Below are 25,974 nucleotides of genomic sequence, written 5' to 3'. Positions count from 1 at the left end.
AGGATGGAATTGCTGTACATACTTGAATCAAGAATCTTGTCCATAATACAGTAGAATCGTTTTCATTCAACCGTTTATTTCAAAACCAACTTTCAATTATGACACATCAATCCAAAAAGATTAGCAAGAAACTTGAAGAAGAAAATACACTGCCATGTAAAAATCATTCTAATATTTAGATCGAATGCACATTGCGACGAATTATCGACGGCTAAACCACTCATCCTCATCATCCAGATCGAAGTCCAACTCTGAGAAGGGTCCCTCTGTGGTGGTGGCGGCCTCCTCTTCCTCCTTAATGGGTTCCATGGTAGTTGCAGTCTCATAGAGAACAGTCGTTTCAGATGGGACGGCTGGAATAGTGTCCGGAACACTAGTCGTTACTGTTGCAGTGTCGTTGTATTGAAGATCATTACTACCAAGAAGAGATGTGTCAGTCGGAGTGATGGCGGTGGTGGTTTCTTCTTCCTCGACAATGAAATCTGGGTCTTCGCCAAACCAGTTGACAGACTCGTCTTCTTCGGCAAAAGGGTCAGTGGTGGTTCCCGACTCGGTTGGTTCCAGGGTAGTGGCATCCATGGGACAATCGAACTCGTCAGACTCATCTTCACAATCGACCATTCCATCACAACGGATGTCCTTTGGACGGCAAGTTCCATCTTTGCAAGTGAACTCGTCCAGGGGATCACACATTGGAGGCGCTAAAAATTACATTTTTAATTTACAATTCGCTAATGTTAGTTAAAGCCAAGTTGAAGTAAGAACATGAAAGAGCTAAGAAAAAAGGTGTTTGGAACTTACGCTTAACTTGAGGAGAACTCTCGAACTGATTTTCACAATTGGTTTCGTCCTCGCCATCCGGACAATCCGGCATGCCATCGCAGCGTTGGGACACTCTGAATTGAGATCCATCGTAACACGGAAAGTAGAGATCCACAGCGTATTCTAAATAGAATCATATTATGGATGGAATTGCGCTAATGAAGTCGACTGGAATCCTTTCAGTATACCAGGCACTTCATCTGGGGGGCTGGGGCAGAACTTCTCATCCTCTCCTTCGTCACAATCCGCTATTCCGTCACAGATTTGATTAGTGTTGATGCAATCCAGATTGCGGCAGTTCCATCCGTCCTTGCATCTCTCGAATGAATTGGGTGGTGACGTTGGTGGTGGGGCTGCCGGGGCCACGGGACACGGTTCTGAAGAGTATATATGAATTCTCTGGTCCGAAGTGCAATTGGCCATTTTGAGTAGGCATTCGTTGTTGTAGGTTTGTCCATTAGTTCCACAGACTGGTTCCATTAGAGTAGAACAGAATTGAGGGCAATCTGCAGGAGGAAAGAAAATTCAAAGACATTGTATTTAAAAGTTTAATGCATCTACTTTAACATTGTAGGTACTGTAAATGGAGAATAGTGATCATAAGATTCAAGGATGGTCATTTTCGCATTTCATGTGATCTCTTGCATATCAAATTATGCAAACATGCTCTCTGAAATAGAAATAAACTTTATAACATGCTCGCAGCTATCTGAACTGAAACCGAGTTGCGTTGATTGCCAACCTCTTTGAAGTAAGGAGCGTAAAATTGAAGCCAAATCTCGATCCTGATTAGTTTGAGAAATGTGATTTATATGACCACCTTGTCGATTTCAATTTTAGCACATTTCCAAATACTACTCAAGCTGCTCCAGCTTCAGCGTCAAAACAATGAACAATAATTGCGCTTTTCCCAATGACCTACCGATTTGATTTCATTTGGATCAGTTTAGATTAAGTCTTGTTTTGTACAACTGCATTTAGTAATCACTTTTTGACCCAACCCTGTAACCTATTTTGCCTCCCATCTGTAATCCATGATTGACTTTCGTTGTATCGGTTACAACAATCTGTAAAATCTGAGCAAATAATAAATTGTCTCCAAACCTCGTTCGTTTGGGACAGGCACTGTCACAATTGGCATTAGGGTTGTGGGCAAAGGTGCGGGTGCAGGTGCACGGGTTGGAGTTGGCAGGTACTCGGGCATATATGGGTTGGGAGTGACACTATCGCAAAATTCTTCATCCTCGTTGGAACCGCAATCATTGGTCCCATCGCATCGACGCCGGCTATCTATGCATAGGGCACTCACATTGCATTTGAATTGCCAGTAATCGCATGTGACTGAAAATCAAGGAGAGCTTTGGGCAAATGTTGACGTGGGAATTTGAAATCATGGTCTATACCCTCGGTGCACTGGCCTTCATCAGACCCATCCAAGCAATCCTGATACCCATCGCAACGTCTGCGTTTGTCGATGCAACGCTGTCGGTCCAAACATTGGTATTGCCATTCCTCTTGACATTCCACTAGAATCAATCAATCATTAATACACTCATTAATCCTTTCACGTGGATCGTCAATCACGGGCATTAACAGATGATTTTCAGGGGTTGTGTATAAAATTGTGAGGAAGTGCAATTTATGTACAAGAAGCTTTCAGAAGTATCAGCTATTTGGCAAGAAAACGCTTCCTAAGCTATATAAGAAGAACCTTTTTAGAATGAATAAGGGTATGAATACGTTATTTCAGCTAAGAATTCAAAAATCAAATGGTCTGGAAAGGGGGGCATGATTGCACCGCAGTTAATGAACGCAGTATCTTCGTCTCTAGTAGAATATTTGATTGAAAATCATTTTTATAATCCCTTGTGATCAAGCTTACCAGCCACGTGGAAAAGCTATACGGTACTTTGTTACTGTGAAATCCAATTTAAACAGACATTGCGCTAAAAAAGTGTTGAAGAACAAAAGTATCAAATGGCGTAATCGGCGGATTAGAAAAAATGGCATACTTTTTTGGCACATGTCTTGGTCCTCGTCAGAATTATCCCCGCAGTCAAAGTATCCATCACAGAGCCTTCGTTTATCGATGCATCGTCGATGATTGGCGCACTCCCATTGGGTTTCGTCGTCGCATAGGCCAGAGACAACTTTTTTTGAAAAGATCATGAAATGAATCCGAATTTAGAAGTTGGACAGTAAGCAGAAAATGTCCACAAACTCACTGTTGCTTTCACAAGAGATCTCATCCGTTGAATCACGGCAATTGGGCACCCCATCGCAACGAAGTTTCTTATCAATGCATTGGCCATTGTTGCAAGTGAACTGGGTGTTGGTGTCACATCGACGTGGGCATTGATATTCGTCGCTCTGATCTGGACAATCGATATTTCCATCGCATCGGAGAGCGTAATTGATACACGTCCGATCCTCACAGATGAATTCGGTTTTGGCGCATTGGATCTCTAAATACAGGAAAAAAGACAGGAACACACATTGACTGACGATGAACGAACAATGCTTGACAGAGTGTCAACCTACTACGATGGTTTAAATGCCATGATAAGAGTCAAAAGATATGCATAAACTCAGAGAAGGTACGAAAGGTATCTGATATTGTACGTTTTCAAAAGCATTCATGAGCTTTGTCCCAACCCAGGATTTAGTGTCAATTGTAGTTACCGTAGAGGCTTAATGTGCTTTTTGAGAGCACCTTCAAGCCCTCGAGAATCCAGGCTAGTTAAGACAATGAAGTCCACTTCTCTTCTTTCTCGGGCTCCTTCATTTTTCAATTTGCTGCCTTCAAATATTCGTAGAGGATATGTAGGCGTTGATCCAGTGGCAGGATTTAAGTCAGACTTGGACCAGCTTTTGACTAAAATTCCCGATCAACCTTAAATTCAAGGGTTAGACAGATCAGCCAACTCGAATTCGCTGGTCGATCAAATAATATATGCATAAATAAAAGTTAAGTAAAATGAGTAAATTTCTCGTCTTGAACTGCTGGGATTCCAATCCCAGCAGCGGTAAGGAAGTCCGCAAAGCAAAAAATTAAAAATTAAAAACTTCAGAATTCAATTAAATGCATCACTAATTTTAGTTTTGAAAATGGGACCATTTAATCCCATGTTGTGCATTAGTGACGCCATGATCATACCTTAAGTTTTATTCAAATGGTAACTGAATGTGCACTTAGCTCTTATTGAAAAGGATTGGAAAATTTTTGTCTTAAAATATTTTTAAGGGATGAAAGTTCTTAATTTGAGCTAGAATCCCATAAAGCAGTGGATTCAGAGTTTATCCTCTTCATTTTGTGATGTAAGAAAATTCTAAGATGTGTTTGAATATTTATCTTCAAACTTGGTATGGCATTTCACCACTGCACTACATAAGTGAATTGCACATTTTGCACATTTTCGGCCGAAACTGGTATTAGATGCAATCCAGTTTGCTCGAGAGGTTTTTGAGCTAATTTATTTATTCATTTGATGAAGCATTAGAACTCCACCATTGAGGCATTAAAAAAAGATAATGGATTTTTCCTGGGATATATATGCATTGTGTTAGACATGTGAGTCCTCAAAGGGAGTTAGCGTGGAAAAGGAAAGGCAGAAGCGCCCCGTACAGCGTAAAATTCAGATGTTCCAGGCGTTGTAGTGAGGATCTATTCTATCCACTTGCTATTTTTCACCTAGATTGGCCTTTCGCAGGGGGACCACTATCGCCAAAGCCTTTCAATCTGTTCAAAGACGTCACACAATAAAGCATCACCATCAATAATCTTCCGGTACAGGTACAATATTTACATATGCAGACGACCTATGTAGTTCTCTTGGCAGATTCAGAGGTAGCATTGCACAATGCCATCCATCAACTTCCCGGTTATTTAAGGACACGGCCTTAGGTCAATATCGCCAAGATATAGGCCATGGTATTCCATTAATGAAGGTTGTCTGCTTCCCCCCCCCCGCTCTTTCCACATTAACACTAGTCGGATTGAAATCGTCAAGATCTAAAACTATACTGGATTCACTTTCTCCACCCAACTCTCATTCGCCTGATCTCCTCAATAACAAAGATGAAGGGTATGACTATGTACAATCATAATTTTTCTTATTTTAGGCATACAATCATAATTAATCATGAGTAGTAACAAAAGCTTATCATTATTATAAACATTTTCTGATTAATTCGTTCTTCACTTGGAACTTTAGCTACAACTAATTACGCATTCACCTTCTGTACCTTCCCTCATTCATGTTTTAGACATGGTTTTACTCTTAGTAAGGTTTACTTTTACATTGTACGTTAATTCTTTTATCTTCCCCAGCCATAATTTCCGCCTCTTAGCCATAAAAGTAAAGTTCTGCGTTTGCATACCATTTATTATGTTTGAATTAAAGTTTAATTTTTGTTTGAACAAGCTTGCATGTAATTTAGAAATTAAGCATCCAGTTCAACTCCTACAAAACTACACTACTCGATCAACTGCATGCTAGGTTCATTTACCTAATCATTGAACGCATTTGCATTTTCAAGGTTCTTCGGAAGTGGCGCAGTGTTTTATCAGACTTTTCAAATCCGATACTAAGAACACAACTCCTTCTTTCTTAGAACTATTAAAAAGCTACCCCGTTGTTCCCGTGTGTATTTTGTAGGTATTGGCAAAGAGTTGCATCCCGCATTGTTCACCTTGATAGAAGGGAAAAAAAAACATTTCTCCGTCTCTTGGAGCGTTTGGAAATCCCCTTTCAATATGACCTCATAGGCACTTCAGAACTCGCATCTCTTGTTTTCTATTCGTGCATGCTCCCTAAAATCACCGTTGTGACGTTCGAGTGTGTAAATACGGGTCATTCAAATTGATATGCTTGCATATCAATAACGCTTGCCTTCGCACGAACGTCAGTCCAGCTAAAAGTGCGCATTGCCAGAGTTCAAAGAAACCAAAAATGGATCTCATTCAGATAAAGCCAAGCATCTTCCAGACCATTGTACGAAGTCCACCGGGGAAATCCACAATGTGATAGTGTGGCCGAATTTTGCTTGCCTAGCCTTGCATTCGCGTCTTTGCAGTAACATAATGAAATCAAATACTTTGGCCCACCCATTGCACACACACGACATATGCCCTAATGAAATCAAGAAAAGCCGACCCAATAAAGAAAAACAATCACCCAAACTCATATTCGTTACAATTCCTATCGGATGGAGACGGTTTGTGGAAAAATTATGGCTGGTCACTTTGTACCTTCACTCTTGAATCAAGCATGCTCTAAAAGAGGCTCGGACTATAAAGCTACCTGGTAGACCACATCTTGTCAGTAGTCGTCTCGACTTCGAGTTCAAAGTAACAGGTTTCAGAGTAAACACATACAAAGCATCCAACACCATGAAGGTTCTCATCCTGACCTCTTGTCTGATTCTGAGCACCTATGCCCGACCCCAATACGGTGGCGCACCGCAAAAGCAAAAATGCCGACTAGTTCCCACCGTTGAATACATCGAGGAATTCAACGATATCTGCGAGACCAAATATGAGTAAGTTCCGCATTTGAAGCATTTCAAACTATGAATGATTCCAGATGATAATTGTACTTTCTTTATGCTTCAGGCAAGTCTGCGACACCAAATACAAAAAGGAATGTTCCCCTTACGAGGATGAAGTGTGTAAGCCGTATCAAAGGAGGCAATGTGACAATAAGAGGCGCCAGAAATGTGCCCAAGCCTATAAAGACGTGCCTTACTCAGAGGAAGTGTGCGAGACCTATTATGAAAAGGAATGTGAGAAGACCTGGGAGGAAAACTACGGCTCCAAGGTTTGGGTGGACGATCTGACCAAATGCCAGGATGTGCCCAAGCAAAAGTGCGAGCAGGTCCAAAAGCTCAGACAAGCGCCCTACGAGAAATGCGATTGGGAGGACTACGAGGACTGCTACAATGTCCCCGATGAGAAGTGCGAGTACGTGACCAAGGAGAAATGCGACCAAGTTCCTTATGAGGATTGCCAGGATCAACCTCGACAGGAGTGCCGCAAGGAACACCGCAAGATCCCCAAGCAGGTCCAGAAGAAGGTTTGCGATGGAGATGAATTTGACGATGTCCGTGGTCAAAACCAACAAGCCGGCAATGGGGGCTATGATGCTCAAACAGTCAGCGATGCCTTTAGTGGTGCCTTTGCCAGCCAAGCTGACAAAGATTTGGCTCACAAGGATGTGGTGGTCGATATCCGAACGGGAGGAACGGATGACTCTGACAAACCGACAGAGGAGGATAACTCTGATAAGATCATTTTTGGGTGAAATAAGAAATACCCTCCTTTTATTCATAAAACTCAATTGTTGATACAACTATTCGATACTGTGATTCCTTTTTTAGGAAAGAGATAAAATTGTTACATGTGTGAATAAATTTCAACCTCCAAATTGGGTCTGTTCACAGTCAGTTATTTTTTATGCAGAGTTCCTTTCTGTTATTAAGATTGTAATCACCAGCAATTCAAGACGGACTCTTTCAATTCTGATTAAACTTTATTTTCATGGAACATCCTCTGCACCAACGAATTACAGTTGATGGATATGGCTAGCCCTCGACTTCCTGTGATGCTCCTAATAAAACATCTTTGGACTTGTTCGACCTTTTGCCAACCTAATGAGCTCATTGGAGTCCAAATGGGTGAGGCATATTCAAGATGCGGCTGAACAATCGACTTGTACAGAGTTAGGATCGTGACACCATCGCTAAACTTTAACGTGCGATATATCCAACCACACATTTGTAAAGCTTTACCCACCTTCAAGTGGATATGCTCATCGAACTTTCCTTTATTTTGGAGGACTACGCCTAAATCATTCATAGATGAGACCTACTCAAGATTTTTATCTTCATTACCTACAAGTGGAGTGTTCAAATGTGTTAAACCAAAGGTCATTGAGCGGACTTTCATTACAAGATTGGCTAACCAAGGGCTAGCCCGTAACAATGTATCAAAAACTGTGGAGGACCATCAATGAATGTAAGGCCAACTCTGTAACACAACACGCTTGACCCAAAGCCGTAATAGGGCCGCACTGACCTCATTATTTATCGAACTCTATGTGAGGGTTCGAGGACAACTCGACCCCAGACATAATATGTCAAGAAAACTCGTGGTAACATTAATTGACTTTTTACCCCTCCACTTAAAATTTTAGAATTGTTTCACAACCACTAAATTGCACTTAAAGTGCCTGTTCCCGTCATTTTAAATATTTGGTATGAAGTGAATTATTTTCGCCTGTTCGATGAATGAGGATTAGGGGTATTCTAAGGTATATAAGATGGAATTTAGGCATGGAATCCACTTCTGTTTTTAGAAATATGTGTACAATTCAAAGTGCTAAAATCACTCCGAACCAAGAAATAAGAATCAATCAGTTCACAGACAATGCTATTTGCCAACACTGAACCAGCATTGGTCGTTTAGTTAGCTGATCATGAAATCTTTGGCAGGTAGATGCTTACATTGGGTTGCGTACTGACACTGGAAACAAAGACTTCAGAGCGCACTGCTGAGTCCTTATACGGTTACATAATCAAGACAACGTTTCCAGGAAGAGAAGACACACACTGATTTGAACGGCAGTCATGATAAAAAGCCCCAGGAAAGCCCAAGTCATGTGGTTACGCCATCAATTATTACGAATTAAGTATCTTCTTGAACCTACCATTACAAAGATATTCGTCAGATCCATCTTCGCAGTCTTGTTGGCCATCACATCGCTTGAGATAGTCCAGACATTTTCCATTGCCGTGACAGGTAAACTCCGTTCGCTGACAAGGGGGCTTTTCAACGGGTATGCAATTGTCCTCATCAATTCCATCCAAGCAGTCCTTCTTCCCATCACAACGATGGGCCATGGGCTGACAAGTTCCATCTCGGCATTGGAAATCGCATGCTGTGGAAGAGGAAGAAACACGTGCCTCTTGAGATGCAATAAAGAGTTGATATCGGACTTTAGCTCTCAACCTTGTTGCTGGTCTTGGCCTTGGTTGGCTTGTGGGACAACTACATCCGGCTTTTGCGGTTCTGGGATCTTTGCGGGAGGTTCAATTGGTTTGGGAGCGCACATTTGCTCGTCCGAACCATCTGGACATTGGCGGAATCCATCACAGACCAAGTGCTCCTCTAGACATCGTCCATTCCCGCATTGAAATTGACCCATCTGGCAAGGCATGATGGTCAAACTTGGCCCTTGTGTGGACATGATTTGCTTTTGAAGCCAAGTCAGTAACTGGTTGGAGGTCAACCCATAACTCTTATAGAATTGCCTGGGCATTCCCATTGGAAAAGCTGAGTCGTACAAGAGGATTTTTGGGTAGCTGTTGACGTTAAACCGCTCTTTGAGGAACGGCTCCGCGTCACAATCGACTTGAGCAAAGGTCACGCCTAGATTCATTCTCTTCGCAGTATCGGCGGCATCCTTGTACTTGGGCAAGAACTCCTGACAGGTATGGCATTGGCTGGAGTAGAACTTGACCAAGATCCGAGGATGAGCCGCAATGGCACTGTCAAAATTAGAGGCCATGAGGACAATCACAGATGAAGGGTTGACCGGTTGGACGGCCAAGTTGATGTTGTTAATATTATCATTCCCATTCATGTTGACCGTGGGTTGGTACATCATTTGATTCGTAGCACAATTCGATTCATCCTCGCCAAAGGGGCAATCAGGAATACCATTGCATACCTGGCTGAGACTAATCATGGGTCCATTCTGACAAGCAAAGGATCCTTGATCAGTGTTTGGCTGCATGTAATCGGGCATTGGTTGATACGAGTTGGATAAGCAGGAAGACATGCATTCATCGACCGAATTGAACTGGTTCGGAGTGAAAGGACCTCCACATGAAGAGTAGGATTGAAAGGATTGACAACTTGAGGATTGCGGGTTGAAGTAGTAACGCTCGGCGGGTCTAGTCCATGGGAGGGAACACGCTGTTTGAGGGGGCGGGCTGTTGCACATGGACATTGAGGGATATCCCATATTGGTGGAGGGATAATCCATGGTCATCATGGGATAGTCCATATTACTTGAAGGATAGTCCATATTACTTGATGGGTAGTCCATGTTAGTGGACGGATAACTCATGCCGTTTGACCCTGAAAAGTAGTGGAGTTTAAGACACTTTTATTTTATAACACATTCAAGCGAGAATGCATCAAGATACCAGAAATTGAAAAGGGAATTAAACTGTGGGAGGGATTCAATGGTTGAAAAAGATCCATTTGCGTCCATTCTACATTTGTAACAATTTTACTATTTTTTAAGATGATTGATGACCAAAGACGGCGAAACTATGGGTTAGCCATTTCATGTCATAAAGCAGCTTTAATTGCATGTAATGCATTTTTAATTCTTTGCATATTTTATGCATATGAAATGTTCAATGATGGTTGTCGAAAGGCGAAGCAATGCGATGTAAAAGCACAAGAAACATTTATTACTGTAAGATATTCGAGGGAAAGTACATGCTGAAAACGTGTTCGGGGAACCTGCTTGACGAGTATTGAGGTTGTGAGGACAGACAGCGAATAATTCCATCCAACAACATATAAAATCTCTTAAATGATGAGTTGTCTGAAAGCAGTCTAAACAAGGTAAAAACATTCGTCACAGTTTGCATGGATTCAAATGCGGCCGTCGGAAGTTGATGTGTTAGGGTCAGATGTGATGAACGCCCACTAGCGATTGGTGCAGTTTCTTAGTAAGAGAGAAAGGTTCTCGGTTTGATTCTCCTCCATGACCTTTGCAAACAAAACTTTTGAATAATAATCCAACCCACAAGGCCCAATGTGATGTCCGGACAATTGATGTTCAATTTTAATCAAACTCAGTGGGATTTTGACCAACTGAATTGTCAGCAAATTGTTATTTTGATTGTCGACGTCAATATCAAATGGTTATGTCTTGAAGTAATTAATTTAGGTGAAGATATGATAATGCAACATTATTTCGCTTTCCTTGTATGAATATTCTGTTTACCTGCCATTTGCCCTTTCGTTGGTTTTGAAATATTCCTGTTAGTTGTAGAGTATTTATGTGCATTTTGACCATTTTTGCTCTTTTAGATCAGCTTTGACGCATGTCTTAGGTTTGAAAGAAGATTGTTTTGCGTACCTTTGCCTACTTTTGTGCATATTTTAGTGCTTGATCGGAGTTTTTTAATAACATATCTTGGCTGACTCTATTGATGAGTGTTAAAGTCAAATGTTAACTCCAAGCAAGAACTTGTTCCTGGTACCTGGAAAACCATAGCTGTATTGCTTTTGTTGGAGATGGTCGGGCAACTTGACTAATCCTTCCGGAATGAGGGCCATGTTATTGGGTGGTTCCACAAAATTGGACCCATAGTCAGGGAACCCACCGTTGTTTCCATTCTGATAGCAAATACTTTCATCCTCGTTGTATGGACAATCCGGATAACCATTACACACTTGATTGACCGAGATCGTCACTCCATTGGACATCTGACAAACGAAATATTGCTGATTCGGTGGAACACCAGGGTTAATAATCATTTGAGGCTCTGGTTTGGCCCAGGTAAGACTTAGGCAACCGCACACCACCAAAATTTGCTTTAATCTTTCCCTCATGTTGATGATTCGAGAGAGTTCAATGAACTCTGAAATGAAGCACAAACTCTAACTTCTCACCCACACCTAAGCACTAAAATCTAAAATTAAAAAAACTGCTGATTTTAAATCACCCATTCACGCAAACACTGGCACTGGAACAAGATGAAAGAGTAGATTCGGCGAAACTATATTCGCCAGATATTTCAAATCAAAAGCATGTGAGAGAGAACAAGTTTCAGAGGGGGCAAGCACTCTTTCAGTCCTTGTTTGTCACTCGTCTCAGTCTCAAGAGGGTCGTTGGCATCTTCATTAGTGTCAACACCGCTCACGACCAGCATGTGGATGTGATGCTTGAGTTTCAAGAGAATCATTAACAAACCGGGGTCGTTGGAATCTGTTCACTTTGTTTGGAACCAAGGCTTGGAGGTCTGAACACTGAAAAAAATCAAGACAGAACAGAAACGGTTCGAAAAGAAATTGTGACCACATTTGTATCTTTCTTGTTTTCTTCAATCAGCTTTGACACACACTGCAGGATCTATAAAAGAGTTATTCTCTTCTTTTCAAGTTGAGGAGAAATCTTATGAGCGCAAGCATCTCAGAGAGAATAAAGTATAACAAATCAAATTACTATTGAGAATATTTCCTTGGATATTTACAACAACCTAAATCATACGTTTAAATAATGTGTGGTTCGACATCTCTCCTTCTCCTTCTTCAATCAATCTTTGCTTGAATCAATCATTTGCATTGTTCATTTATTACTAATATTTGCATTTTTGAAGATTCATGCATCTTGATCATCTGTACAAAATAGCTTTAGTCATTATTGAATCCGTAACCTTAACTTCGTTGATCGTTTTTTTTGCTTAAAGACGAAAGTCACTGAAGTTAACTTTTAGATGCCCGTCGTCTATTAAACTCAATAATCAGCTGGAGAATAAAAAAAGCATACATTTGTTTTCGTTTGAAATACGCAAACTGTGAATAACGGTTGTTGTTCAAAGGCGCAAACAAACCTAAGATTTTGTGTTTAGTGCAGCAAAAAGTTCATAGAAACTGATTCGACGCTCAACGAAAATTACATTTAATAAATCTCGTAAATCAAGAAGGTAATGTTAATGTCAGATATTACGGCTTAAAATTTTTATGTCTTTGTAAGTCCAGGTTTCTCTTCAGTGAAGTTATTGATGACTCACGATGAAAGCTCGATTTTGCAATAGTTGGCTGGCTAATGATACTTCCCACTCAATTGACGACAAAACTGGTGTACAGTTCCATGATCACAGATGGCCAAACGAAGCGAAAATAAGTTCACATATTTCAATATTTATTCCATAAGTAAGGATAACTGGAGTGGTTGACGATTGATGAATGACTAATTGGACTAGAATATTACAAAATGCTAGTCATCAAAAGATGAGGACAAAATATCTGGACAATGGCCACGGAATTGGAACTGGTTGGCACTGGGGCACTTGTTATTCATTTTGGGATTGGTTATTTACACGCAAATACTGAATTGACGCAAAGATGGTAGCTAGCATTTAGTACAACAATGCTATTGGGCACACACACATGAATTATCATCATACAAGAACGGATCTAGAAAAGAGTTGTTGTTTTGACAAAATACTTGTTGAAAAAGAGTGATATTAGAAGGAAATGCTTTGCGATGGATCGTATTCTGTGATGCTATTTAGATCAACAACTGAAATCGCTGAATGATGCATGGAAATTGGGTAGAAAGGGTGCTCAAAAAGGGAGGAAGAAATGGAGGAAAGGGAAAGGAAGTATTGAGGAATAGAACTTAGTCTTCGGGATTGGAATTGGAAGCAGCTGCTGATTGTGTTGTGGACTGATATTGGCTAGCTCCAGTCTGGCGGATGGCTTGAAGATTTCAAGTCGTTCGTTCATATTGGAGCCAAACGATAGTTGGACACTAGGGTCATCTTTTTTCTTATTGCTCACATACCTCATTCCTACACATTTTTGAACATCAAAAATGGACTTATAAACCAGTGCAATGGATTATATACACATGCATGATTTGTATTCATGGAATCAGGTGCCTCTTTGGTGTTGCTCGAAATTAAAGGAGAAAAAAGGTGGGAAATGTCACGGAATTTCTTTCAAGTAAAACAGGACGGATCTGGAAACTATTTGGCCAAAAGTTGTCGTTGGGCTCCCGGTTCGTGGAAGTCGATGCCTAAAGCCTTTTCTATGGTGGCCACATCTTCGTGATCGTAGCAATATGATAAATCCTCAATTTGCTCCATGGGGGAAAATGTGGTGGGGGCTGAGGACACGCCTTCAACTGGGGTGGGAATGACCAGAACTCGCTTAGGCGGAGCAGCCACGGGAGCTTGAGCAAATGATTCTGGAAGAGTAATTTAACAATTAAGAAATAAGAGGTTGCGTGTTTTTTGATCCAAAGGGATGGGAGAGTAGTTTCAAGTGTGTGCTTCGAAATATGAATTGATCAATATCATTTGTGATTGTGGTTGAAAGCTTTTCTACAATCATTGTTTTCAAATACTACGTTTTTGAATGATATTTATTGAAAATGAATCAAAGATCATCTTTGTAACGTTTCATTTTTAAGTTATTCACTTTTGACCCCGATCGTTGTCTTGGACCGCATGAAGCAAATTGACGCCGTATTCTCGCTTTACTTTCGTTCCAATGAATGGAATGTTAAAAAAAGAAGAAAAAAACCTGTAAGACAACCCGTGTTACTAATTCGTAATTTGACACTAATCAACCTTCAAACCAAAGAACTTGGAGTTGTTTTGACCATCATGATTTTGGTTTAACATAATAAATGCGTAAGGGGCAAAATAAGAAGCACTAGACTTTTTGGTTACGCTTGACGCCTAGCAAAAAGATGAGAGCCAAGTTACTATTTTTAATTCAATATGTCCCTTTTAAATCAGGCCTCTAACTAATTGCTTTGGAGGCGCTCAAAATCACTGAGGTTGTGATAGCCGGCTGCAACTAAAATAAATCAAGACTCTTTTGGCAAAAAAGTCCCTTTACCGCTCAGAAGAGGCCATAATTTTGACTTGCTTGACGTTCAGCCCACGTATTGAGGAAGCCATCTTCAGTGCTATGAATGGACAAATGGAATAAAAAAGATCCATTGACGATTAAGCCTCTATTTTATGAAAGTGGTATTGAGCATTACTCACTACTGTTATAATACTTTTGAAACGGTTGTGAATTTACACAAGATAATGTGTGCTTGACACGAAAACATAAAGTTCAAAATCCACAGAGGCTGTGATTTCTTCCGTGTTCGCGTGATTCATCCCGTACATTTCCATTACTTTCATTTCCTGGCAACAACTTTTCGTCGCGTTTCATAAAAAAGCTATCAAAAAAAACAACGACCAACAGTGTCAAATTTCATAGACTAGACAGCAGAGCGTTGTATCGCAAGATTTAAGCGTGGCAAGTATGCTGACCTCATCAGATTGTTTCAGGAGGTCACTGCCTCATATTCGGAACAATAAAGTTAATAAAGAACAAAAATACAAGTCAAAAGATTAGCATTTACCAAGTTCTAAAATATCCATCATAACCGTAAGCAATCTAAAAGCAGCAACCAAACATCCAAAGCAGCTACTGCAACTGACTTAAAAATTGATTTGACACTTTTAATGAGTGAACAGGAGACAATTGATAAAACTATGTGTTCTCATACAGTCGCCAATAGTGTTTACGAAGCGAGTTATGCAATCCTGTACCTTGGGCGCTTTGACCAAGTTTGGCCGGGCTCACGTATCGGACGTCCATACTGGGACCGTTTTGAGTTTGAGACCGTCTGGCCCGAGTCGAGGGAACAGGGCTAGGAACTGACCCTGAAGGTCGAGGTCTTTTCATACATTTCCTCTTAATATCAGCGATCTGCAAATGAGGACATACTAATGAAGCCTTGATCTGGAATGCTTTTAGATTTTGTTTCTACCGACCGTTTGTTGCAAGCTCTCAGGCAAGCCTTGACTCGAGTCGGGATTTGATCTTAGGAAATGCTGATTCTCTTTATTGGACTCGCCCGATCTTGTCAATTCAGGAGTCAGAGAGGACCCGTCCATTGTCGCGTTCTCCACAGCACTGGTGACATTGGAGGCCTCTTGTCCAAGGATGGTTCGCACCGCTCGAGCAGCCTCATCCTCTTCTTCCTCTTCTTCGGACGAATGATCTGAGGGAAAGATAATTTTGCTTATGTGGATTCATCCCATCCAATTAATTATTGCTTTTTATATGTCCTCACCTGCCGGGACCCCTGGCTCGTTGGGATCCTCTTCGTAGTCGGCCAAAACCCACAGATGTCCCGCCCCGTGTTTGGACTTGTCGCCTTTGCGGAAATGAGGGTTCATGGACAAGTTGTGGCGAACGGAATTTTTCCATCTGTCATCCTCGGCCTTGAAGTACGGGTATTTATCTCTGCAATAAAGAGAGCTTCCATGTTGAAGTTGGTCTTCCCTTTGGGCCATGTTTTTCCAAGTTCTAACGCCATTGCCAGGCATATTTCCGTCCACGATGTCCAATTTCGGAGGGCACATGCCGCTCGGAAACTCATCAAGAACTTCCTTTTGTGTGAGTGCGTTATTATGAGATTCCATGTGCAGACATTTGGTATCGCACCATGCGCAGATGATGAAGCGTGAACATGGTCCACAGGATAGTTGTTCTACCTGCATTTCTGGCCAAAGAGCAAAGGGATCGGGAGAGCACTTGAACACGCGGCCATCCAAAAGGGGGAACAAGGAACGCTTGGGTGCTTCAATGCAGACCAATTTTTACCGTCATTACGTGCCAGGGTGGTCATTATAAAAAGATTGCTCTTGCCTCTGCTTTTGGTTTGGAACGCCGAAAACTTCGGAAAGTGAGTTGGAACAATCCCATGAATCGAGTGGACCATACTTTCTCACAGAACACTTAGCTTATTACCATCAGCATTGTATGATATTACAATACCCCAACCTGGGACAAGATTACCCCTAGGAGATTCTAAAACGTGATGGATTATCTTCGGACAAACTAACGCCATCGGCCAAGGTTGGGTGATATCATGGGATACTGAGTAGAGGGCGTGGTCCCTCTGCCTTTTATTGGACCTTGATTTTTTTGTATTACCGACGATCGTTGTGCACGAGTAAGAGGACTTTCCACCTTCATGGAGGACAATTGCGTGGTACAATGAACGGACAGACCCTGTCCATTGAGTACATAAGATTGACTCCCACGTTAAAAGCCATTTCTGCAAAATGGCCGTGGGAACACAAACAACGAATAGGAACATCTTTGGGACCACTTAGGAGCACTCGACCAAAACCTAATTCATCCTCGCATTCATGACAGCTATGGTGCATTGATTTCAACCCCAATTGGTTCAACTTTGAAAGTGAAATTTCCAGGCAATACAGCTTTTCAACTTTCTTCGACTTGAAAATTCTAATAGCCTAATCAATTGGCACTAAAAAATGCATGTCTCGGATGACAAATCAGGTTCCCACTACCGTTTCTCCCCATGTGAGATTTACATATCAATCCTCGTGACACTCTCGTTTGTCGTGGGTTTTGATTCGTGACAAGTGATCTTTATCAAATCACCCTCACATTACTGGTATGAGCTAGTACGTACATGGTAAGGTACTTTACTAGTATGTACGTACGTACATAGAAGTAGTGGAAGTCCATGGTGCATGCGACGTGGTACACATGTTTTAGGATAATCTATGTGCCTTCTACCTCGTCAGGGCAAAGAAGCTCTCCCGAGGGACGTCAAATTATGTTCCATTAAAAGAGCTCAGGAACGTCAAGATCCACACACCTGATTAGCCTTGACATGAGCAAGCTTGGGGCCATCTTGAAATGTATTGTGGAACGGGATGGTCGGCCCAATTCGAGGCTGAGCCCTTGTACTTTAACAACAACAACAACAAATGGCTTGGTATGGTTTCCCTTTTTAGTCGCAATGAGGAGGACAGTTTGGGAAGAGAAAGTGAGCTGGTGCATGCTATAAAATCTGGAACATTCATGGCCATGAACCAACCTTCCAGTCGTCGTAAAACGAATGAAATGGGAGCAAACTGAATTGTGCAGCCAACACAAGTTGCCAACTCAGAAAGTGACTCATGTTCAATGAATTTGGGAAAAGGTAATAGACCAAGTTAGAACCACTTACATGATCCAAAGATATATCCCGGAGACGGTCAACGCTGTTTTGTCTTTCAAGGCTTGGGTGATCAATTCTGTGTAAGTGTATGGAGGTTTCTTGGAACTCCTCTCGGATTCCTGAAATGAAGTCCGTTGAATATTTATTTTTCTTCCTTTAGATCTAAGCTTTCATATGAATTGAAACTTGTGTAATTTGTGATGCCACTAAGCTTTTCATTGAGAACAAGTGGATGTCATATGACGAATTGATTGAAACTGGATCATATATAAAAAAAAGCCTGAACTCACCTTCAAAGGCGACTTGATCTCACAGGGTGCTTGAGACTTAATTCCATTGGGTTGGTGAGGAATCGGCGCAGGATTGGGTTTGGCAACAGATTTAGGTGAAAGAGAGGTCGGAGATACACATTGGACCGGACTCAGCGAGGTGGTTTGAGTGGGCTCCATCGGACTTTGCGATGTCATTACAATCACATCGTGCGAGGGTGACATGACCGGTTGGACGAACGTCGTTGGCACATCTAGAGCAAAACGATATTTATGCAGATCATCAGTAATTTAGGTACATGCTTCCATTTGCATCTCTCTCGTTCAAATGAGTTCAATTGGTCCATCCATCCACTGTACATATTTCCAGTGGCATGAAATTTGACTTAATGAGAATCTAATAGGTCCGTCTCGTGCCTGAGTCGACCACAACATTTGACTCCCCTCTGACTGATCCCTGCAGTGTGGACGAACGAGTGCAGACCCAGTAGCGACCGCCAAACCGCACCATTTTTGCTGCTGAGGTGTCCCAAAGCGGCATCCCGCTCCGCCATTTTTTCCCTCGCCTTTTTCTGCCTGTCTCGATTACTTCCAAACCAGAAACCAACAATCATCGCCACCGCGACGACTTTCGTTCCTTGCCGCCGTCGACATCGGCGGTTGGTTGCCTCTTTTTTTGCCGCCACTAACGAACCAACCAACCAACCAAAGAAGGAAAGGAAGAAAAGGGAAGAAACAGACTCGACCCTCGAGAGAGGTTTCTCCAAATCCAGGGAAAACACTTAAAGCGTGGTGGCTTTGAAAATGATTATGTCTCTCTTTCTCTCTCGGGATTGTGATCAGACACGAGTTTAATGGTAGGTTTCGATGGAAACTCACAAAAAAGTGTCTACTTTTAGTAGGTAGATCTCTCAATTGCGAGGAGAGCCATCGGGCCATGTTCGAGGATCCATAAATTCTGACACGAGCTCGGAAAATGTCGCCAGGTTTGAAATGGCATGATGCTCTCGTGCTGAGCAGATGACACCACTTCAACCATAACCACCCTATTTGCGTAGAACAGGGGGTCAGCGGCTAAAACACGTAGTCTTGCCAGAGCAAAGAGTACGTAGACCAATATCGATGTTTTTACCCTGAACTACGTTGAAGACAGGCATGTGTTTTGACGTTAGAGCGGATAGTGGTAGGGGTTGAACTTTGGGACCGAGTGAAGCACCCTTGATGACACCACTCATAAACATTTTATGGTCAATGACTGTATCAAATGGATGTTGATTGGAAGTGGCTGATGGGATAGTGGCCAGAGGTTGTGATGTCGTCGCGGTGGGTTCAAGATCAGGCGTTAGTTTTTCGTTTGTGTCGTTTGTTTCCTCCAGTCGATGATCAGCTGTCTGCGTTTCAATTAGATCTAATGGAACTGAGACTAATGACATGTCTGTAATTGAATGGCGAATCAGACCGATTGTCTACTGGAAGTTAAAAAGACTCTCCCTGGTCTTCCATCTAGCAATAATAATATCACCTCCACCTCCACCACCGCCATCACCACCATGCATTCATTCACCATGCATTCTAGCCATGTGTGCGAGTGTTTGTGACTTGGTTGGTTAGTGGATGGCTGAGCGGGCTTATGGATTAATCCATGCGGCAAGATTACACTTTTGTCGGCCTGTCACTCTCGCCTATTAGGATTTTAGCAATGCCTTCCCTTGGGAAAGATTAATGAATTTTCCATTAAAACAAATTTGTCCATGACGCTTGTTCGGAAATTTTTGATCAATAAGCAGACAGGGAAAGAGTTCTATGAAGCTTGGGTTCATGATCCGAAGTCATCAAGATTATCCCAGATTACCTCACAAACCAAGCCAGGGGACTCCCCAAGAAAAGAGCAAAAGACGTTCCGAAAAGAGGTGAAGTAGCCGCTGGAACGATAAAGCGCCATGCCAAGCAAAGGAATGTTTTTTGCATATTTCTTTAGCAAATGAAATTACTCAGAGAGAACCTTTTAAAGTGCTGTTCCTTACATTGATGGCTATCGAGGCCCATGGACAGTTTTTTTGGTTCATTGTGTTTCGGACGGTACCATGCCTGTAGTTCTTGCATGCTTTTCAAGTTCTTTTCTTGAAAGGAAAAGCTAAAGAAGCGGCCAAAGCCACCTACAAGGCGCTCCATCAAACCTTTGGCCGGGTCGATAAATCGACCAAACAAAATCAGGTCCTTCCCAGCTCGCTTGGAACGTCTTGAAACAACCGCAAAAAAAGAACACTCTAAATGTTCCCATCACTTTCCCATGCTAAGCTCAACTTTCGTTTGAAACCAGCGGTACTCATGATGATGGTCATGATGATATTATCATTAGAGCTACTGTAAGGGTGATGGCGATCGGGTCCATCAGAGTGCTAATTTGACGGCCCCAGATTGACTTGGATATTTAATGACTTTTGATTGCCGGTTTGAGCGAGTTCGGTGCTCCAATCTCACTCCTCCTTTCCCCCCCCCCTCTCTTGGGAACCAGCTAGCGACCATTGCATTTCCAACTACCATGGGGCAGCATATCCGTCTTTCCACCATGCCATGTTGCCATGTATAGAGCCGAATGCATGCCAATAGCAGCAGGATTGGGGAGACTTCCTCTCCCTTCAAAGATACTAACACTCACGATTCTCTCCGCAAGACAACGCGACACACTGATGGAAATTGTTATAGCCAAAAATGGAATCAGCCGAAGTCAAACCAATGTATTGTTATATTTTATATTTGATGGAAGATGACCTCAAGTCATTTCCGACCGAGAATGACACCATGACAAAGGTTGGTGAATGTCCCATAATACTTTCCATCAGTGCAGTAATTCTCGAGCTTGTGAACACCGTTGATAGAGCAATAAGGAAATAGTCGGCTTTTGGATCAATGAACAGGATGTGTGCAATATATGTCATGAGAAGAAGGGAGAAGATTGTTCACTTCTCTATCGTAGAGCTCTTCAATCAAAGACCATTCTCAAGGATTAGAGTGTCATCTAATGGTGGCAGGGATTGTTATTAACAGTATCTGATTTGATCGACCTTAAGTGTACTTTTTGCCCCGTTCTGTGAGTAAAAGGTTTTTGCTCTGGGTTTGTGATTCGTTTTGAAAAAGAACTCTATGCACTAGCAGGATAATACATGTATTTGCCAGGTTTTCGCATAAACAACCCTCCGTGGATGGAGGCCATTGATCCTAATTACTAATTGGTACATATATATCCTTCTCCCGAACAGGGTGATGCATTCATTTCAGGGTGACAAAAAGGTAATTCTTTGAGAGCTTTTGAGCCAATGACCATGCTTCGTGTCACGAATAATATCAACTGGCTGATTTCAAGAACAATTGTTGTTGGGTCAGCATAAGTTACGAAACTTTTTTTAAAAAAATGAACTCTTTTATTTAAGATTTCCTCCGAATTGGAATGTATTTCAATGCATGATTGGGCGTTTAATCAGTTATTCAATAAATAGGCCTTGTCGCCTCCCATCTCTTTTTTGCCTCACCCTGTCACCAGACTGGTTGAGGGGAAGTGAAGTGGCAACTTTTGATTTTACGACACACAAGGGAGAGTTTCATTTATGACAGCTTAACTTCCAGTCCCGCAAATTATCACACAAACAACAATTTGTGTCCGTCAAAGAATAAGGGGAAATAAATTTCCACCGAGGCCTTGGAAATCAATTTATCTAGTTCAACCACACCCTATGTAAAATCATTCCCATGTGATGAATATCATCGTTCAATCAATTAGAAGTCCTACATGCATTGTACAAAATGGACACCTTCAAGGGTGCAAAATAACAACCTCAAGGAATGTAGTTTTAAAAGGGCAGGACGAATGCTCCAGATTGCCGAGATTGACATACAAATTTGCAGCTTGTCCGGAACGGAAGCTGCAAATCACGATGAAATGGTGTGACGAATGTCCGTGAAATTCATGTCCAAGGATTTAGAGCTATCGGGACTCTCTGAGTGTTATTTCGACTAGGAAAAGCATCCATGGCATTGTTCTTTTACAATTAGACGTGAGATTGATAACTTGGGAAGAATGTGATTGAAAGCCAGATGGCTGGATCATTTGTTTCTATATCTATTAGTGCTTGCTTGGACAGTTCTCGTGTTGATTAGTTTCGCTGCAAGTCGGCCATAAATAAAGAATGACATGGAGAGGACTGGGTGCATTATTGCATTACAGTATTGCATTGAAGATGAACAATTGTGACAGCTACAAAGTGCGACTGCCTGACTGTGTGACTGACTTATTGTTCATTGAAAGACACCAACGCCACTGATTCAACATTATTAATCATCCAGCTCAAGGATCCTGGGGTGAGACACATCATCACAGGGTCGACTTAATGTTCATCATGGCCCTGGCATTTGAACCTGTCAAAGGCGACTATTATCTAAACGAGAAGAGCGCTTTGTTAAGGTCTAAGAATTTGTTTAAAGCATCTGACAATATGTAACTTGTTCAGTTATGTGAAAATAGTAACAAGATAAGATCATGCTTAATTGAGGTCCGCTTAGTTATGATAAGGTTGTCTCAATTCCCAAGACAAGGTTAATCGATCCAGATGTATCTGATGGAAACCCAACTTTTTCAAGTCAATCTCATGATGTTGGCTTAAGCTTAATGTATTTACGGCGAGGATTTCAGCCTTACAAGCATCAGCTATTTGATGGCACTTTTTACTTTCTGGTCCCCTTGCAAGCCCACATAATTTAGCTTCGATGTTTAAACCGTTCAATGTCACCTTTAACACTCAAAATTTGGGCCTCTTTTGGTATTCCTTGAAGGGTGAACTGAGTCAAATGAACACTAATAAGAGGCCAAATCAGTGCATAGCTCGCCCTCATTATTTATCAAATTTCAACCAACAATTTTGTGTTTCAATCGTAAAACATCGCCTTCGATATTTGATTGTCACAGACTCAAACTTCCTTCAATCACTACCTACACATTGTTTTCAGAATTATTTAATTAAATGAGCATTCTTATAAGTAGGGCAGGCCGAAATTTCCATATACACAAATATGGTCTTTATTGACAGCAAATTAGCATTAAAATTGTCTGAATTTGCACAAAAGTTGTAAATAAATTTAAAACATAGGCACTGACTCCTTCCTTACTGTAAAGGCTAATTTTGCCTTCCAAATCAGGCAATAGTCAACGAAAAGTAAACTTCTGTCATATTAACACTCAGCATGATAATTTAAACCTACTATATCTGGGAAGAAGAGGCAAGCTGTGGTCCCTTATAGATAGGACATGTGCTCTATGGCTCCAACTTGCGAATCCTGGTTTGATCCCAGGCTAACCAAGTCAAGCTTCTTTGCAGTATTTGAGTGAATGCATGAGTTGGTGCTCTGACAGCATACATAGACAAACCTACGGTCATTTCTGAGGATGAGGTAATAATTAATGTTGGCTACGACGACGAAGCAGGAAAATGACTCAATTGGGACAACTCTCATCAGATGGAAGGCCAAGTCAGAGAGTCGTCATTTGACTTTTTAACAAAGAAGCAAACCTAGGGATAAGATTCTTGCATTGTTCACGCTGCCTCTCAGACCAATCAGCTAGACCAGCATCTTGTACGTATAATTTTAATATTGCATGATAAAAAGATACCTGAGTTCTGCAACAGCATATTGAAAATGTCACCGTGAAACTATTACACAACAATTTTGCTTTTAAGGTTATGTTTCATTACATGTAATTCAAATCTAGGCAAAAATCGCCCCAATAGTTTTGAGCAATGAAACAAAAAAGAGCAATCTATTTGTCAAAAGAAGAAGAGCTTCTGACTTGAAGGTATTCGTGTAAATTCTCTCATTCAAACAGTGTAACATTCTCATTTTTACGACTAGCTTGACCTCAAGGCATCAATAAATTAGATAAACGATTTTGATTTACCTTTGCCAACTTGGTCCATGGTATCGATGTGCAAGAATTGGTGTTGTGGAACCTCCGTTAGGGTCATTTGACCGCTCTGAATGAGCTGTTCTTGTTGCTGTTGCAGTTGTTGTTGCTCTTCTTGCTGTTGCTGTTGTTGAATCTGGTGCTGGTGTTGCTGTTGTTGAATCTGGTGTTGCTGTTGGAGATGGTATTGCTGAGCTTGATAGTTCTGGGGATTGTTACCCTCATTGAAGAAGTCCAATTTGAAATCCAAAAGCCACATGAGACTACTGTTCCCAGGACCCATATCCTCGCCATTTCTGGCCGCTTGGATCAAACGTTGTTGCTCTTGGGTCAAATGCTGGGGATATATTTGTCTCATGCCCATTGGCGTGGGCGTGGTGGCAGTAATGGTTTCGGTCCGAACCGGGGGCGGGGACACGCTCAAAGACGAAGGGGGACTGCCGCCATTGACGGAAGAATGGGTCCGATAGCCCTCGTCCTCGTCCTCAATGTCTTCTCCATCTTCGGTCACCTCTTCATCCACTAACTCGTCGTCGGGTGGGGCCAGATTGGTGAGGTGAACGGCCCCATTTGAGGGGGGTAGACCGTGGATGAGTTGATGTGCGGCTGAAGAGGCTGGATGGGCCGGTGGCTCTACTGGAGGCCACACACCGGCTGGAGGTTGATACTGATCCGAGACGGCATTATTCAGTTGAACGATGACCAAGTCCTGATCAGGATGACTGGATCGGACCCAATAGCCTGGGTTCGAGTCCGGCTCCGGGCCCGGGCCTGGAATGGAGCTGGTCAGCACCGTGTCGGTGGGGACTGGATTGTTGTTCTCACAAGAGGATGTCGTGACAAACATGGTTGTCATTACACCTGGGAGGAGAAATCACGATTGAGACAGTGTAGACGCTTTTCCAACTAAAAGCCCGATCACGAGAGGCTCCTTCTCTCCGTTGGTTTTCGGTCCTGCCTATTGGCCTGTCGACAGCTCGCTTTTGATCCCCCATGCAGAGATCTCGAGGGCTGGAGAGTGTCCCAGAGACTTTTTTTCCAGGTGAAAATCCATCAAGACCCACCGAGAGTCGGTTTGGTTGCCGATACCTACCTGACACGCGAGCTCCCTCAAAGCGAGAAGAACCGAGTTTCCTTCCCCTCCATCCACGAAAAGGGCTTTCGGGTTGACTTTGCCTCCCCTTGCTTGCTTCTTACCTTCCCGCACTCGCTAGCCCAGGCAATTTCATCCCACTTTTACCACCGTCATCGCCACATACGGTACGATGGTAGTAGTCCAGATCCCTTCCTCCCCCTTGGTCTCCGTCTCACCTGGTTTCGGTCGTCCCTTTCGCACTTCACGAGCCATTTCTTGAAGGGCTCCCTCGGCGCTCCTGGTCTCATGGCACGGTTGGGTCCAAGTCCATCATGATCTGCCAGAACTCTGCAATACGTACATGCATGCACTTCTGACTTGGTGGGAGAGGGTGCCAGCTACTAAAGGGGAAGTGGACGGGGAGAGCCCCTTTGATTCTTTTGATTCATTTGGCGGAGGTTTCTTCTTCGGGTCGAACAGTGCGTGCCATTGGCCCAGACTGTTTGTTCCAGGAGGCTCTTGACCAATGAGAGCCGGGTTCTTGGAAGTTTTGAGTGACAGCGAGCCAACTTGGAAGGAGAGCGGAACGAAGAAAGATTCATGGTTGTTGGGTCCTTCGGACGTGCATACTTGAGCGGAGTGAGGATGGGAGGGAAAACGGAAATCTTAGATACGAGGAATTTGAAGCGTTTTCACTTCTGCTAAACATGAAACTGTACCATATCGAACGAAGGGGCAAATACATGCAAATCAAAGGGGACATTTGCTCAAAGTTGCAGAAAAAGTAGTCATGTTACAAAGCGAACAATTTGCAAGGATATCTCTATTCATCATAGCCCCCTTGGAATGGATGTCTTTAACAAAAGATGAAGCAATCAAGATGAGGCTCACAAATTTAGTTAGCAAATCAAACTTGAAACACTAAACTTTCCATAGCTAGTTCAACCTGTAGTGGATAATGAAGTCAGGGAAAGGAAACACATAAAGTAAGTGGGGGTCACCAACACCTGCTTTATTATTATTTTTTTGTCTTTTTCCAAAACCGACAAACTC

General features: G+C 42.2%; 3 protein-coding genes across 3 annotated transcripts; 1 reads left to right on the top strand and 2 right to left on the bottom strand.

Annotated features, from left to right (window-relative positions):
* Positions 1-56: 56 nt before the first annotated feature.
* LOC131878445 (uncharacterized) lies at positions 57-11,652 on the bottom strand. The gene is made up of 10 exons (XM_059224425.1): positions 11,107-11,652; positions 8,831-9,964; positions 8,529-8,759; positions 3,048-3,287; positions 2,835-2,972; positions 2,226-2,348; positions 1,927-2,163; positions 1,011-1,328; positions 802-945; positions 57-701 (listed from the first exon to the last, which is right to left on the bottom strand). Exons 1-10 carry the CDS (start codon positions 11,456-11,458, stop codon positions 202-204), a joined length of 3,417 nt encoding a protein of 1,138 aa, XP_059080408.1. The 5' UTR covers positions 11,459-11,652; the 3' UTR covers positions 57-201.
* Positions 6,116-7,247, top strand: LOC131878449 (axoneme-associated protein mst101(2)-like). Its single transcript, XM_059224429.1, has 2 exons — positions 6,116-6,363; positions 6,437-7,247. Exons 1-2 carry the CDS (start codon positions 6,215-6,217, stop codon positions 7,122-7,124), a joined length of 837 nt encoding a protein of 278 aa, XP_059080412.1. The 5' UTR covers positions 6,116-6,214; the 3' UTR covers positions 7,125-7,247.
* Positions 11,653-12,753: 1,101 nt separating the features above from the next.
* Positions 12,754-25,535, bottom strand: LOC131878446 (forkhead box protein P2-like). Its single transcript, XM_059224426.1, has 8 exons — positions 25,158-25,535; positions 23,841-24,707; positions 17,915-18,147; positions 17,634-17,743; positions 15,717-15,889; positions 15,415-15,644; positions 15,190-15,349; positions 12,754-13,820 (listed from the first exon to the last, which is right to left on the bottom strand). Exons 1-8 carry the CDS (start codon positions 25,192-25,194, stop codon positions 13,600-13,602), a joined length of 2,031 nt encoding a protein of 676 aa, XP_059080409.1. The 5' UTR covers positions 25,195-25,535; the 3' UTR covers positions 12,754-13,599.
* Positions 25,536-25,974: the final 439 nt, after the last annotated feature.

Source organism: Tigriopus californicus, chromosome 3, assembly GCF_007210705.1.
Source record: "Tigriopus californicus strain San Diego chromosome 3, Tcal_SD_v2.1, whole genome shotgun sequence".
Classification (NCBI taxonomy): Eukaryota; Metazoa; Arthropoda; class Copepoda; order Harpacticoida; family Harpacticidae; genus Tigriopus; species Tigriopus californicus.
The sequence above is the reverse complement of the archived record's forward strand: the minus strand, read 5'-3'. Positions and strand labels throughout refer to the sequence as shown.

Coding starts and splice junctions, on each gene's coding strand:
- LOC131878445 (XM_059224425.1), bottom strand. CDS start 11,458: ATGAGGGAAAGATTAAAGCAAATTTTGGTGGTGTGCGGTTGCCTAAGT. Junction 8,760..8,830: donor AGGCCAAGACCAGCAACAAG/GTTGAGAGCTAA, acceptor CCTCTTCCACAG/CATGCGATTTCCAATGCCGA. Junction 1,329..1,926: donor GCCTGTCCCAAACGAACGAG/GTTTGGAGACAA, acceptor TTCCTCCTGCAG/ATTGCCCTCAATTCTGTTCT.
- LOC131878446 (XM_059224426.1), bottom strand. CDS start 25,194: ATGGCTCGTGAAGTGCGAAAGGGACGACCGAAACCAG. Junction 18,148..23,840: donor CATGGACCAAGTTGGCAAAG/GTAAATCAAAAT, acceptor GTTTTGCTCTAG/ATGTGCCAACGACGTTCGTC. Junction 17,744..17,914: donor AGATCAAGTCGCCTTTGAAG/GTGAGTTCAGGC, acceptor ACTTCATTTCAG/GAATCCGAGAGGAGTTCCAA.
- LOC131878449 (XM_059224429.1), top strand. CDS start 6,215: ATGAAGGTTCTCATCCTGACCTCTTGTCTGATTCTGAGCACCTATGCC. Junction 6,364..6,436: donor ATCTGCGAGACCAAATATGA/GTAAGTTCCGCA, acceptor TTTATGCTTCAG/GCAAGTCTGCGACACCAAAT.